Source organism: Pyrus communis, chromosome 10 (genome assembly GCF_041283825.1).
Source record: "Pyrus communis isolate YQ-2024b chromosome 10, ASM4128382v1, whole genome shotgun sequence".
In the NCBI taxonomy this organism is placed as follows: Eukaryota; Viridiplantae; Streptophyta; class Magnoliopsida; order Rosales; family Rosaceae; genus Pyrus; species Pyrus communis.
Window position 1 is genome coordinate 3243279 of NC_142574.1, and position 16794 is coordinate 3260072.

The window sequence follows — 16794 nt, forward strand, 5'->3', positions numbered from 1 at the left end:
AAATCTCAAGACACTCACCGTTACACCCTTCATCGAATTAGACCAGGATCGATACCACATTTGGTGACGACTTTTGTGACTCCACCATCAACATTTGGGCGATCGATAGTCTTATAACCTTAATATTTGAAAGCTTATTAGGTGCTTCCTCGCCAATCTTGGTGACGCGAAGACAGTCGAGCTCTGCCTTGAGATAATCTCAGTGTGTAGAAGTGTGTTTTGACAACTTTTTTTAATTAATTATTAAACCACATTAGCACATAACATAATTTTTTACAGAAGTGTGACAGAATGACCACATTGATTTGCGATACCTATTTTCAGGGACTATGTTGATCAATTTTCAATTTCAATGACCATCTTGATCATGTGGGTCAATTTCAAGGACCATTTGTGATAAAAACTCTTACATTTTGTGGGCCCTATTTATGTGTAACATCAGCACATAATAGAATTTTTTTACAGCATTATGATGAAACATTGATTTGTGACATCTATTTTTAGGGACTACATTGATTGATTTTCAATTTCAAAGACCATCTTGGTTCAATTCCAATGACCATTGGTGATATAAACACTAGCATAAATCATTGCTTATTGTTACATTTCTTGATCATTTGACCAAATTTAAAAAATGTATACTCTTATCAAAAGAAATTAGTAAAAATTGAAAAGTAAATACACACACACATGGGTTTTGAACTCGAGACCTTCTTATTAATTTTATACAACAAAAATTGCTAGTTCTAGTTAAACTTCTTTAGTATTTAACTAAATTGTATATATTTACACTATTATGAAAACATACATAAATATACCACCCTCATAATTTTGGTGCTCCTAATTTTTTTTTTTTTTTTAAGGGGGACAGATGGTTGCCCAACTCGCATTGGGCCTGGGCCGGCTCTAATACACTCTGCACTCTCAATTGAGTGTTAAGCAAAAATAAGTCATACAAAAAATGTAACATACAATTTACACGATCCAATTTCACCCTCTTTCATTTTTTCAAATATGGTTTTATTAATTTTGAGTTTGATCCATTCTAGACGATGCGTTATTGCGTTTATTAATTACACCCCTTCTTTTTAGAATAGAATATGCTTTGCTTCTAAGATTATAAAAATGAATTTTGGAGATCGATATGTTTGTTTGGTTTTGCGGCTGCACCTAGGTGGAGCCCTAGATTGCTTACATACCATTTTTAAGCGATTAAGCAACTCGTAGTTCATCATTTTCAATGAGTGAATGACCTACTGAAAAAGAAAGATTTGGTTACGCAATTGCGTCTAGAATATGATAATAGACTGACTACACATCCTTGGCAGAATCAAATCGGCATCATTCTAGATTTTTCGATGAGTGAATGATTGAAAGAAAGATTTTGTATTTTGGTGAATTTGGTTGTATGGACTAGGGATTTGATTTGGATTTGGTTGAGGTGAACCAAGGATTTGGTTTGGACTTGTTTTTGGTTTTGTGAATATGCATCTAGATTGAATCTCTAAATTGCCTACACCCTCGATGAGTTCAAACCTGATGTAGTTTGGGATGTTTTGGTGCAACTATGTGCCATTTAAAATGTGAAACGGCTTTGCACTATTTGGAATTTGAAACGATTTTGTGCCATTGTGACCAATTTGGTAATTTTAAAAGAAATTTGATTAATTTGATGTAGATAACATCTAATAATAAAATACTAAAATAATAATAATCTAAACTACATATTAATAAAACACTCATTGTCAACCAAATTATATGAAATTATCAGTTTAACCTTTTAATTAAAACTAAACATGAATAAATAATATGGGCAAAAATGTTACTTCACACAACTAAATTTTGCTATTTTTTTTTCAAAATCTCACCTACATGTAATCCTAACATCTATGCTATTATTAAGAGAACCCTCCTTGTCAACTTTTTCCATTTTTTTCCAATTTTACCCTCACTTTTGATACATACTATTGACAAAAAGGAGGGCAAAATACATAGTCATGTACCTTTTGACAAAATGACAATCATATCCCTATTTTTCCTATTTTACCTTTTTTTTAGAAATTGACAATCATATACCTACTTTTCCAATTTTACCCTCACTTTTGATACATAATATTTACATAAGGAGGACAAAACAGTAATTATGTAATATAAAAAAAAAACACTTATTAAGAGAAATTGTTCACACACAGAATGTGTGCTCTCTGCTAGTATCTTTAATTAAAACTTAAAAAAAGAAAGCAAAAAATCACACCCCTGCATTCTCTGTCACTCTCTTCGTCCCTCATTCTATTTCGAAAATAAAAAAAAATAAAAAATTTCACACACACTTTATATGTGCCTATATGCTAGTAATAATAATAAGAACAACGACCACGACTAATGGTGACTAATCGTGACTAATGCTTGAAAGCTACGTGAGTGGCTAAGGTTTTGGCAGTTGGCATTGGATGCTTTTTTTGATTCCCATCCCATCCCCTTCGCTTGTTGTCCACTTGCTCCCCATGGGCTGCTTTCGGTGACCAGCAGAAGCAAAGAAAATAGGAAACTTTAACAAAAAAACTCTGGATATTGTTCACTTTAACGGAAAATTACTTTTTTATACTAAAAAGTTAATCTTGATACTATTTACTTCACCCTTTATTTTATCCTTATCATTAAAACTCAAAGTTTTCTTTGATACTATTGACAAAAAGGAGGACAAAATAGTAATTTTGTACCTTTTGACAAAATGACAATCATATCCCTATTTTTCCTATTTTACCTTTTTTTTAGAAAATGACAATCATATACCTACTTTTCCAATTTTACCCTCACTTTTGATACACAATATTTACATAAGGAGGACAAAACAATAATTATGTAATATTAAAAAAAATATACACTTATTAAGAGAAATTGTTCACACACAGAGTGTGTGCTCTCTGCTAGTATCTTTAATTAAAACTTAAAAAAAGAAAAAAAAATCACACCCCCGCATTCTCTATCACTCTCTTCGTCCCTCATTCTACTTCGAAAATAAAAAAATTTCACACACACTTTATATGTGCTTATATGCTAGTAATAATAATAAGAACAACGACCACGACTAATGGTGACTAATCGTGACTAATGCTTGAAAGCTACGTGAGTGGCTAAGGTTTTGGCAGTTGGCATTGGATGCTCCTTTTGATTCCCATCCCATCCCCTTCGCTTGTTGTCCACTTGCTCCCATGGGCTGCTTTCGGTGACCAGCAGAAGTAAAGAAAATAAGAAACTTTAACGAAAAACTTCAGGTATTGTTCATTTTAACTGAAAATCATTTTTTTATACTAAAAAGTTAGTCTTGATACTATTTACTTCATCCTTTATTTTATCTTTATCATTAAAATTCAAAGCTTTCAAACTTTTTCTCTAAATAAACGTGATGTTGCAGAATGTTTTTCATAATATTACCGAAAGCTAGGGTTACAATATATATAGGAAAGACACAACCCTAATCCGAAACTAATGCCTAAAATCAAGGAAGTCAAACCTTATCAGATAAGTAAAGGCTAATTACAGATTTACAAGATTTACTATACTAATCCGAGATATCTTCTTTAACACTCCCCCTCAAGTTGGAGTGTATGTTAATAACACCCAACTTGCTGAGCAATGTTTCAAACTGTGTAGAATTCAACGGTTTGGTGAAGATGTCTGCTGGTTGATCACTTGTTCGTATGTATGCTGTACGAATCATTCCTTCTTGAATCTTCTCTCTCACCAAATGACAATTAATCTCTATGTGCTTTGTCCTTTCATGAAATACCGGGTTTGAAGCAATGTATATGGCTGCTTGGTTATCACAGAATAACATGGCTGGTTGTGAATAACTCACCTTTAAATCTCTTAAAATGTTCTTTAACCATGTGATCTCACAACATGTGGCTGCCATGGAACGGTACTCGGCTTCAGCACTGGAATGAGAGACAGTGGTTTGCTTCTTTGTTTTCCAGGATATCGGTGCTTGACCAAGTTGAATATAATAACCTGTTATTGATCTTCTTGTGTCTTTGCACCTGGCCCAATCAGAGTCACAAAATGCACTTAACTGCAATGATCCCTTGGATGGCAGCAATATACCTTGTCCCGGTAAACCCTTGATGTATCTGAGAACCTTGTGTGCTGCCTCAAGGTGTGGTTGTCTAGGCTTGTCCATAAACTGGCTTAGCATGTGCACAGCATAAGCTAAGTCCGGCCTGGTTATGGTTAGGTAGATCAGCCTACCCACAAGTCTTCTATATGGTGAAGCATCAATAAGAAGTTCTCCTTCCATCTGTGTAAGAGAAACATTTGATTCTACAGGAAACCGTGAAGGTTTAGCACCCAAAAATCCCGTATCATCTAAGATATCCAATGCATATTTGCGTTGACATAAGGTGATGCCATTTGTAGATCTTGCAACCTCTAACCCCAAGAAATACTTAAGTTGTCCCAAATCCTTTAATTTGAATTGTTGTGAGAGGGACTGCTTCGTGGCTTCAATTTCTTTTAGATTATTTCCTGCTAAAATGACATCATCAACGTATACCAATAAAGCAATGAAGTTACCGTGCTGACTTCGGACGAACAATGAATAATCAGAACACGATTGATGAAATCCAGCAGCCTTGAGAGCAGTGGAAAGTTTAATGAACCATTGTCTTGAGGCTTGTTTAAACCATATAAGGATTTGTGTAGCTTGCAGACACGAGTCTCCCCCTTTCGTCCAAAGCCAGGAGGTAAGTGCATGTATACTTCCTCATCCAGATCGCCATGCAAGAAGGCGTTGTTGACATCGAGTTGATGTAAATGCCATTGACGCACAGCAGCAACACTAAGGAGCACACGGACAGTGGTTAATTTGGCAACTGGAGCAAAGGTTTCACGATAGTCAACCCCTTCGATTTGGCTATAGCCCTTGGCAACCAACCGAGCTTTGTAACGCTCGATGGTCCCATCAAGTTTAAGCTTAACCTTGTACACCCATTTGCAGCCAATCGGCTTTTTGTGAGGAGGAAGTGGAACAAGGGACCAAGTATGGTTGGCCTGAAGTGCAGCAAGTTCGTGGTGCATGGCATCACGTCATTGTGGATATTGGACAGCCTGTAGGAAAGTGGTAGGTTCTCGAATGGTGGTGACGTTAGTAACAAAATGCTTATGCATAGGAGAGAGGTGATTGTAAGATAGGTAATGAGACAGAGGGTGAGCAGTACCTGATACCTGAACCATATTCGAGGAAGAAGCAAGTCGGGATGGAAGAGAGGTCTCAACATGGAAATCCTGCAAGAAAGAGGAAGGTTTGGTAGGACGTGTGCCACGCCGGGGTGGCGAGGGTGCAGCAGGAGGTGAAGGCGGAGGGGATGGTGGTGGAGAAGGTAAGGAAGGGGAAGTAGGCTCAACAGGAAGAGCGAGGTCAGGGGATGATGCGATGGGAGGGTCTATGGGTATTGAAGGGAAATGATCAAAGGATGGCGAGTAGGGTTCTATGGGAAGTGGAGGAGGATTGGGAGTGGGAGCAGTGGAAGGATGGGGTAATTTGTAGGGAAAATGGTCTTCGAAAAAGAGGACATCCCGTGACACAAAAAACTTGTTAAGTGTAAGATCAAACAAGCGGTAACCCTTCTGACCATAAGGATACCCAACAAAAAGACACCGTCGTGCACGAGGATCAAATTTAGAGGGTTTTTGTGCATGGGTTGATGCAAAACATAAGCATCCAAAGACACGTAAATGCATGTAATGTGGTGCCTTGTGAAACAACTTATGGTATGGGGTTTGCCCTTGGAGAAGTGGTGTGGGTGTACGATTTATAAGATAGGCCAAAGTGAGAATGGCATCCCCCCAAAAATGTTTAGGAAGGTGGGCTTGAAAAAGGAGGGCTCGAGCAACATTTAACAGGTGTCGGTGTTTGCGTTCAGCAACACCATTTTGTTGTGGTGTGTTGACACAACTGGTTTGGTGCAGGATCCCTTTGAGTTGGTAAAATGAGACAAGTTTGAACTCGGGACCGTTATCACTTCGAATCACCTTAATTGTGGTGTTAAATTGATTCTCAACCATGTGTATAAATTGAACAAGAAGATCTTGTGTGTCAGATTTTTGTTTCATCAAATAAACCCAGGTGCACCGTGTGTAATCATCAACAATGGTAAGAAAATATTTGGCACCTGAGAGGGAAGGAACTTGATAACCCCCCCAAATGTCAATATGTATTAATTCAAAACATGAACGAGTAGATATAGAACTCAAGGGAAAAGACAATCTGGTTTGTTTAGCCAATGGGCAAATTAAACATTTATTGGAATCACACGACTCATTGTGCACAAAGGGAAGTAACGAGGACACTTTAGGTGATGGGTGCCCAAGGCGTTGGTGCCAAAAAGGAGAACGCATGGTGGTGGTGGTGTTGCAGGATCCCTTCCTTGGTGGTTCGAGATGGTAGAGTCCCTCCCGTTCAATTCCCGTCCCAATCATCTTCCCCGAACGTAGGTCCTGTATGACACAAGATTGTTTGAGAAAAATGGTGATGTAAAGGGAATCGTAGGCTAACTTGCTAATAGATATGAGATTTAGCCTAAACAATGGTACACATAAAACATTGTCAAGGATAAAGTTGGGAGAGAAAACCACTTGGCCAACATGGGTTACGGTAGCAAGGGAACCATTTGGTAATTCAACACTATGATTTTCAACACGTTTTGAGGACGTGAGAAACTCAGGACTGCATACGATGTGGTCGGTGGCGCCACTGTCCAAAATCCAAATAACTTGATTTCCATTACGCATGAAAGAAAAAGCTTTACTTGAGAGTTCTTCATGATTCGAGGAGTTACCCACTTGATTAGCAAAAGAGGATTTGCTTTTGTTCAAAAGCTAAAGAATCTGCTTGCAGTCCTCCGGAGAAAAAGGGAAGTTGGGCATTGCGTCATTCTTGTCACGAGCCGTGACTTGGTTGGCCTTGAAAGACCGATTTTGTTCAGTCTCAGCCGCTGCTTTTCTTTTGCGGCAAGAGTCAAAAGTATGTCATTTCCAACCGCAAAATGTGCACTTGAGATGAGCACGACAATTCTTGGTGCTATGGTTGGTCTTGTTGCATTTGGCGCATCGCTGACTACCATCTTCTGTCTCGGGTTCTCGACCAGCGCCCTTCACTGCAAACACAGCAGCTTCAGGCTGCATGGTGCTGCCCTGTCCATTTGATACTTCAACTTGCTTCTCATGGCGAAGAACAAGTGCATAAGCTTTGTTAACAGTTGGCAATGGATCCAACAAGAGGGTGTTGCTACGAACCGTAGCATATGAGTCACGTAAGCCCATAAGGAATTTCATTGTTTTCTGAGTCTCAACATATGATGTTATCTCATTCATTGCTTCACAATGGCATGTCGGGATTGAACATAAGGTATCACGTTCATCCCAAAGACTTTTGAGTTTTGTGAAGTAAGAACTCACCGTCAAGTTGCTTTGCACACAATTATGGATTTCGTTTTCTATGTGAAACAGTTGAACGATGTTCACATGAGGAAACCTTTCTTGCAGGTCAAGCCACATCTGCCGTGCGTCCTTGCAGTGTATGACACTTCCTGAGATTTCTTTTGACATGGAGCCGAGTAACCATGTTTTCACCAGATTATTGCACCGGTTCCATTGCTGTAATTCTTCAACCTGCACATCAGTTGGCTTCGTGATTGTTCCATCAACCAGCCCTAACTTGTTTTTAACCATCAAGGCCATGGTCATGGATTGCGCCCATGTGCCATAGTTGTCTTCCACGAGTGGCTGGGGTACAAGAATAGCGCCGGGCTGATCCGAGTGATGGAGGTAGAGTGGGTGGTTAGGATGTTCCCACTTCTGATACAAAGTCATGCCTGAGGAGGTTGACTGTTCTGGTTTATCACCCATGGCTATGGTTGCTAGGGTTTAGATATCTGTCGAGGTTTTCCTAGATCGATCACTCTGGTACCATCTAAATAAACGTGATGTTGCAGAATGTTTTTCATAATATTACCGAAAGCTAGGGTTACAATATATATAGGAAAGACACAACCCTAATCCGAAACTAATGCCTAAAATCAAGGAAGTCAAACCTTATCAGATAAGTAAAGGCTAATTACAGATTTACAAGATTTACTATACTAATCCGAGATATCTTCTTTAACATTTTCTATTAGTTTTTCTAAGAAAATAAGGGCAGGCTTTTGTTTTGCCTTTTCTGTTTGAATGCCACGTGAGTGGCTTTAGGATTTATGGTAGCTGTGCTCATGGTGAACGACAGCGAGTACTGTTACTGACATCGCCATTTAGTTGCTTCTTCATCATCATACACGTTATCCTTTTATTTAAACACGTTATCATCATACACGTTATCTTTTCTCCCATCATGACTTGATATCGTTTCTCCCTTTTATTATAATTATAATAAAAGACTTTTGATTCTTTGACAAGTCCAATTTTCAAATTTATGAGAATTTAAAAATGAGAACCCTATAAATTAAGGGGGTGTGATATTCATACATTATATTTTACTTCTCAAACATTTTTTTAATTTTCGACATTCGGATTAGATGAATTGAAGAAGATTAACGGACATAAATTATTAAGGGATGTATGAGAAGTAAAATGGAGTGTGTGGATATAGCACACCTCTAAATTAAATATAATACGACCAACTTGTCTATCTTTAAAAGCAAACAGTTTGAGATGGCTTTTTCTCTGAGTTACCATTTGGTACGCAGACGAGACATGACAAAACAGAATGGGACGGGACGGAACCTCTGTTCCGTGTTATGTTTGGTATAGGCAGGACGAAGTATGACGGTTGTTCCGTTCTGCATTTGGTATGCGTTGGACGGAATGGAACCAAAAGATTGAATGACTGCGGAGCCACAGCCAGAGGTGCAGAGATTGCGAGCTTTCGCCGACATTGTAAGTGTTCATCACGCCCAGCAACTCTTCGATACTTGCAAAAAACAGAAAAACCCAAATCCCAAATTAGACAAATAAGAAATCTTTCATATTTATTTCGAACAAATCGTTGGGAAAAACCATGTGGGTACCTCTCGAATCAACAATTTGGCGATGAGGGACAAAGCTTCAGTTCTGAAAAGAGAGCAGGTTACCAAGTAGTTGTTGTCGCAGAGGTATCGGTCGACAATGAAGGCGATTTGGATGGGAGTGACCATTCCCTTCCCCAAATTCTCAAATTTCTTGCCTTTGGATGGCTTCCCCATTTCTAAATATTGAGAGATGTCGTGGAGAACTAGGGCTTGGATGGAAGTGAGGAGGAAGAAGAAGGAGACGAAGAAGTTGAGATCTGAGGAAAGAGACAATGGGAGAAGGGCATTTTTGTCTTAAAATGTTATAATTTTGTTTTCCACAAATGTGGAACGAGTCGTTCCAGGAGGTAAGGCTGAACGAAAATTCATCCAAAACTCATCCTGTGGAACAACACATTCCACCCGTTTTAGGCACACCAAATGTGAGATGGAACGCCTTATCCCACTCCGTTCCGTCCCGTCCCACATACCAAACGGTAGGACGTGAACCCGAAAGTAAACCTGATAATCTTTTAATAACGTGTTAAAGTAAACCTAGGAGAGGGGTATTTTTGTCTTAAAATATATAATTTTGTGTTCCACGAATATGGAACAAGTCGTTCCAGGGGTGAGGCTGAACAAAAATTCACCAAAAACTCGTCCCGTGGAACAACACATTCCACCCGTTTTAGGCACACCAAATGTGAGACGGAACACCTCGTCCCACTCCGTTCCGTCCCGTCCCACGTACCAAACGGTAGAACGTGAACCTGAAAGTAAACCTGATAATCTTTTAATAACGTGTTAAAGTAAACCTGATAATCTTTTAATACGACACAAAAATAATAAATTTTAGATTAATATGATCATTAATTGAGATATTATTATATCATATGTTAAGAACATGTTAATAATAGATCCTTAACAGGTTTACATGTAGGTAATTCATTTCGATCCGTTAAGAAAAATATATTGTGATGATGTTAAAGTTAAACTACTAAAAAAACTTACTATAAAATACGATAATTATAATACATATTGGATTAAAAATGTATTATATTGTATTACAATATATAAGTTAAAAAAATTTAATTAATTATTTTTATTATGAGAGTTTATTTCATCATTACTGAGATAAATTGGACATGACCTGTTATCCAAAATTCAAACCAACTAGTGTAGTATTAGTATAAGCAAAAAGACACATTTGTTATAGATATTATATTAAAGTGTGATTGTGTAAATCCTAAATTAGATTTTATACTAGTTATTCTTTTCTATTAGGATTGTATTTCTTGGAGTAGAAGGATTTTTCCCTCCATTACTATAAATAAAGGCAATACATAGGGGAAAAACACATCTTCACTGCAACCCTACAAACACATTTATCTCTTTGCTATTGATGTTGCACCCCTTTCTCCCTTGTCAAATTAAATGAGCCACAACATGTTATTAACACGCTCCTATTACTGCAGTTAGGAATTTGACATGAAATTTTCTGCATCAAACCAATTCATCATTATCATTACGCAATTAGGTTCTTCCAAAACATCAGTTTTTATTTCAATATTTTTGCAGCCCTAAATGCATGACCTAACTTTACATTTTACAAATTCTAGATTCAACATAAGTTGTATATGCATTATATTCATAATTGATGAATTATGTGAATTACTATTGCCATGAATTGCATCAAATATTTGTTCATGCATGGAATTATACCTTGATTATGCAGGATTATAATATGTAATTAAGAAAAAAAAAATTGAAAAAAAATTAGGGTTTTTCATGAAATCTTAGCGAGCCTTTGGTTTCGAGCCGTAATGCACTGGAGCACAACCCCGAGCCACGTCTGAGAAGATGATGTCGTTTTGGCTTCAAACCCACAAACCCAGCGCTGCATGCAGTCGACCACGGCCTCACTGCCGTTTTTCAGAGGAAACCATGACCTGCCGTCATCTTTTGGGACCAACTATCGTCGGTGACGACAGGTTTTTCAAAAAATCAGATGAATTTCGTTGAATTTTCGAAGGCTTATTTGAATCCTTATGATTTCTAAGACCCCTAACGTTGAAACCTTGTTTTTCGTCCAAAACTTACGGTTTTAGTTGAACCTCGTGCATCGCCGTGCCATGATCGACCGAGGGAAGGCCGTCTGAAGCGGCATTGGAGAATTTTTTGGTTCGATACCCGTACCCAGGGCCGCTAAGTGTCCTAGGTTTTTAACACGAACCCAAGTGGACCTCGGACCCTCTAGCCGACAGCGCATAACACCTTTTTTGGGTTTGCTGCTTGTTTATGCTACCTCAGCCCAATTTAGCAGCCCTCTGAGCTGAGATGAATCCCTGGCCCGCAAACGACACCAGCCCAAGAGGGCTTTGATATCCCCATGCACCACATAGCAGCGGATCCCAGCCATCGTGCTGAGGTGCTCTCCCTGCACTGCATCACATCGGATCCCAGCCTATTATTCTGGTGCATCCATATCCGCGTAACATAGAAGTTCACCTCTGTTAGGCCTCTGTGTTTGGGCCTGCAATTATAACCCACCTTTTGTGTAGTCTGGGCATGTGCCTATCCCAGCCCAAATTTGGGCCTAAACTTCATATCACAAAATTACTCAGCCCACCAGTGGGCTTTCGTCCATTGTTTTGGACCCCGTGTTTTAGACGCCTATTTTTTAGGCACTATTGGGTTTATAATTTTTTGCCTAACCTTTTAATCTTGGCCCGAAGTCCAAATAATTAATTCAATTATAATCACAGGCCTCGAAGACCTATTTGCTTATTTCAATCTATATATTTGTGTTTGCCTGCAGGAACCTATGAACTTGAAGTTCATAATTCTTTCGAAACCCAAAGTTTTTTCGGAGTAGGCCTTGTTTGAATAACCGAAGTTTTTTTTCAAAACATCACCCATGAAAACCCGAAGTTTTTAATGTAAATTTAAACCAATAAATGTCTATTAGAACCCGAATATTTTACCCCTATGTGAATGGATTGATTTGTCTCCATTATACCAACCACATTCTTGTCCATCTATTTTGTAACAGAGACATGTCGAATTTGAACAAACTTAACTTCATTGCTTTAGAGGTATCCAGAAGAAACTATCCCAAGTGGGTCCAAGACATGAAGCTCCACTTCACTGCAAAGAATTTGCGCCCATTCATTGAAGCTGAAACAGAAAACCTGGTTGGTAAAGCTGAGAAAGTCACTGCCATGATCTTCATCCGAATACATAGTCATGATGCACTGCAAATCGAGTACCTTGTTGAGGAAGATCCACAAGCACTTTGGGTCGTTTTGGCCGATTGTTTCGATCACCAAAGGGACATCTTCTTGCTTAAAGTAAGATACACTGGTAGCATCTGAGCTTCCAAGACTTTAACTCTGTGAATAAATTCAATTCTGAAGTTTGTCGAATTTGATCACTTGTCAAGTTCTGTAATGAGGACTTGATTGAAGAGGATCTCTTGGAGAAAATCTATTCAACATTCTCTACGACCAATATTGTCCTGCAACAACAATATAAAGCTAAGTCTAGTTCAGCTTCCGAAAGACTCGCCCCTATCAAAAACAAGAAGGTGCATTCTATTGCTAAGGTGGTGCCAAGGCCTGCTCTCATTCTACTGATGTGTTTGATTTGCCTACTGAAAAAAGAAGAAACTACTTCCATTGGCAGTTGTGAGAAATTCACCGAGTTTGTTTTAGAAGAGTTACTTGAGAATTGTATATTGCTGAAGGCTGGCCTGCTTGAAGACCTTGATGCTCGTGCCAAATTTGTTAACAAAGTTTGGTAGATAGTTCGCTCATATTCTTTTTTGAAACGTCTTACTAGCTTGAGAAGGGTTTATTTGCTCACTACTATGCATAAAACTTTGATCCTAGCTGCTGAGTCCACGCGTCTTAATCAGGAAGCTACTAGGGCTAGAAGTGGGCAAATAGGTATAGGAACCGTAGGTCGGGGCGGGTAATCAAGGTTCGGGACGGGTACGGGCCGGCTCCTAATTTTTAAAAAGAGAAATAGGGTGGGGCGGGGCTTTGAAATTTAAGGTTCGGGCTGGTTCTTCAAGTATAGAAAAACGAGTACCCGGCCCGGCCCGTCTCGTTTGTAAATGCAATGGACAAACGAGATTGAAGAGTAAGCTACCATTTAATCTGAACCATTAGTTTTAGCCTAGGTTCTTTCTCAGTCTCTCTTTCATCTCGAGCCCTCGACTATGTCATTGGACACTAGACCTCGAACTCGATTATCTCTCCTTGTCAAGCGTGCATTGTCCCTTCCCATCCGTCACTCTCTGTTAGTTATCTCCTACACCATTCCGACATCACCGCCGTCATGAGCCATCACTCTCCGTCAGTCATCTCCTCTGTAAGTCCAACTTTCGTATTCCTTTTGAAGCTATCGCAGCTTTGTCTCTGGCGGAATTGGTAATTTCTCCTACTCATTTCATCTGGGTTTTGATCAGATTGTTCATTTATCTATGAAGCAATGTGGTTTTGATCAGATTGTTCATTCATCTGGGTTTTGATCATATTTTTCATTTATTTATAATTTATAAATTACAGGGCTTTGATCAGATTGTTCATTTATTCATCTAGGTTTTGATCAGATTGTTCATTCATCCGGGTTTGTGGTTGTCTATGTGCTTCTGTATATCTAATGGGTTTTTATCATATTGTTCATTTATTTATAATTTATTAGTTATATATTTGTTGGCTAATGGGTTCATATTCAACTTTATTTTGGGTAATGGTTTCTTTTTGATCTAAGCTGGTTGATTTCTGTGCATGACCATTGTCCTTTATCTTTTAAGTGCACTTTCAATATCTGCTAACCACGATGCAATAGTTTATGTCTTATTCCATTTTCGCACAATTATTCACACTACACCTTTTTCAGATGTTTTTCCTACAATGATATTATCTTGTTACGTATTTTTTTCCCAGTTTATTGAGTCATATTGTGTGATCTGTGTTCAAACTGTGCAATCTGTGTAGATGTTGTATTTTTTCCGTCAATCTGTGCTGCTGTGCAATTGTTGTAAAAAAAATCAATTATACATAAAAGATTGTAACTTGAAATCTACGACAAGGTTTGAATGTGGATATCATATATATTACCATGTTTTGCTTTCAACTCAGAGATTTTCAGAGCAATTACTGAGATTTCTGCTGTTATTTAGTCCTTGTCGATAACCCAATTGATTGACAAAAAAATTATTTTTTTTTTTTTTGCCAAAAAAAGAGGACCCGTGTACCCAGACCAAATCAGCACATATTAAACGGTTTGAGTTCGGTCCAGTTCCTATTTTAAAATCTGTTGTACCTGTCATGGACTGGCCCATTTCTTTTAAACTTTGGTACGGTCTGATTCCTTCAAAATTGGACCCGGCCCAGCCCATGCCTAACCCTAACTAGGGTTGCTAAGGGGGTCAAGGTGGCAAGGGTAGCTTAAGTTCATTCGACTGCCTAAAATATTGAAAAGTTTGAGTTTGAGCTTACCAATTTGAGAGGATCCAATGTCTCTGTCCCCACTTTTGTGCAGCTGGAAGCAATTCGCCAAAAAGTTGATGACTTGAAGGTTAGGCTCGTTATGTCTTAAGGGCTACTAGAGGCTGCACATAAATATTTTGCCCTCAACCTACTAAAGATCCATGACCTTGAAAGTGTAAACTTTGAACTTCGATCTTCTAGCTTCGCCAAAGACCAGGAACTTGTCTCCGTGTATAACAAAGTAACTCATCTCTAGAAGGTTGCCAGTAAGCTTGAGTCCAAGGAAGTGGAGTTGCAATGCCCTGTTTGGTAGTGAGAACTTGAAAAGGGAGCTGGTTGAACTGCAAAGTGCCCATATTGGTCTTGTTGAAGAGAATGAGTAACTGAGGAGTGAGAAGGTTGGTGATTAAATTGTACTTGCTCTAGTAATGCAATCTAAACACTTGATTTCTCTTGCACACTGCTTGAGTCTAAAATCATTCAATAACTTGACCGTCGAAGAGCCATTGGCCGGCTCCCCTACCTTGGCTTTAGGCTTGCTCATAGTTGTTTACTATTTTGTACGTTGCTTGAGTTTGTGCACAACTACCATTCATGACAACGCGCGAATTTGGTTCCTACACCAACTTCCAGATGAATTTTGACACATGGCCAGTTGGAGACAAAAGCTAAAACGCCCAAGACATCCAAGCCTTTAAGTATATATTTAAGAGGTTTTGGGAAGTTAGGCCATCTCCAACCGAAGGAGGGCCAGATGGCTTGCTTTAGGCCTATAGCCCTCTAAGAAATTATATTTTAATGAACAGTGTCATACCATATTTCATACCATCTCCAATTGAGGGGGCCAAAGGGCCATAGCCCAAACATAGCCCTTTGACCAAAAAACCATCTCCAACCGAAGGAGCCAAAGGGTCATAGGCTAAATATGAAACTTAAACAACATTAAAAAAAAAAAAAAACTTAAATGCCCACTCCATGCTTCTTTTGGCCCAAATATGTGCAGCAAGATCCTGTTGTCGGTACTTTATTTGTGGCACGCGAACGTAAACAACAAGATCGTTTTGGCCCAAAAATGTGTAATAGGACCCCCAGTTGGAATGCGAAGAGGATCCAAAGTTGGAATCCGTTGCAAACTTCAATTGAAAGAGATTGAATTGAAATAGATATTGGATTGAAATAAAATGAAGAATTGAAATAGAATGAAGAATTGAAATAAAATTAAAAATTGAAATAGAATAGAATGTGAAGAATTGAAATAAATTATGGAATTGTGAAAATTGAAATAGAATGAAGAATTAAACTGAAGAATTGAAATAGATTAGAATGTGAAGAATAGTATGGAATTGTGAAAATTATGTGAGAAATGGTGTAGGAGTGACTTAGGTATTTATAGGAAACAAAATTAGAAATTTTTTTTTTAAAAAAAATTGTTCCAAAAAACAAAATCAAATCCAACGGCTACCTGGCATCAGCATGACGTCAGCCAAAAACTTGTTAAAAGCTTTGATAAATAAGTTAACATTAGAATCAAACAAAAAATTAAAATCATGGCTCAAAAGATTGTTTCATATCAACCAGCCAAGAAAAGGGTTAGTTTTTATAAGGTGTTTTTGTTTTTTGGTTCAAAAATACAGATGAAGTATGTTGACCCAGCAAGTTCGAACCTATGACTTGTAGGAACATCAAAATGTCAAGGATCAATAAGCTACATGTTGTTTTGAGACTAGCAGATAACGAATGTAAATCATTTCAGGATGGGCTGGTGCTCACTTTGGCGTCTATGTGGCTCTGCCATTGGGCATGTTGGCTGACACCTGGAGAGATGGTGAGAGTTATAACATGCAGTGTTAGAGCATAGTTAAAATTAAAGTCTAAAACTAAATTAACTAAGAGTGAGAGTGCGCAGCGCATGAATAAACCCTTGTTACAATGCATGCTGTGTCAATGCATAGTTACCATTGCAGTAGAAAAGAGAATATTCTCATACTGGGTAGGATGGATATTATACAACTAATAGGAGGTAGAATTCCTACATTTTTGTACCCGAATATCAGAACCACCAATGATCCCTCGTCGTCACAAAATCCAACTACTAAGTCCTAGAGAGGTGCAAAACACAAAGTTTGAATGGGCAAAAATAAGGGTTTTTAAAACCCTTGCTTTTCGTAACATAATAACCCCTCGCTATCAAACCCTTATAGTTTGTAAAATGGGTTAAACTCTGTTTACTATCCTCATGTTTCGTGGTTTTCAACATT

The 16794-nt window shown here is 38.3% G+C and overlaps 1 protein-coding gene across 1 annotated transcript; it reads right to left on the bottom strand.

Moving 5' to 3' along the window:
• Window positions 1-7026: 7026 nt before the first annotated feature.
• Window positions 7027-7905, bottom strand: LOC148693383 (uncharacterized). The gene has a single exon (XM_088677621.1). The coding sequence runs from the start codon at window positions 7903-7905 to the stop codon at window positions 7027-7029; it is 879 nt and encodes a 292-aa protein (XP_088533747.1).
• Window positions 7906-16794: the final 8889 nt, after the last annotated feature.

Coding starts and splice junctions, on each gene's coding strand:
- LOC148693383 (XM_088677621.1), bottom strand. CDS start 7,905: ATGGGTGATAAACCAGAACAGTCAACCTCCTCAGGCATGACTTTGTAT.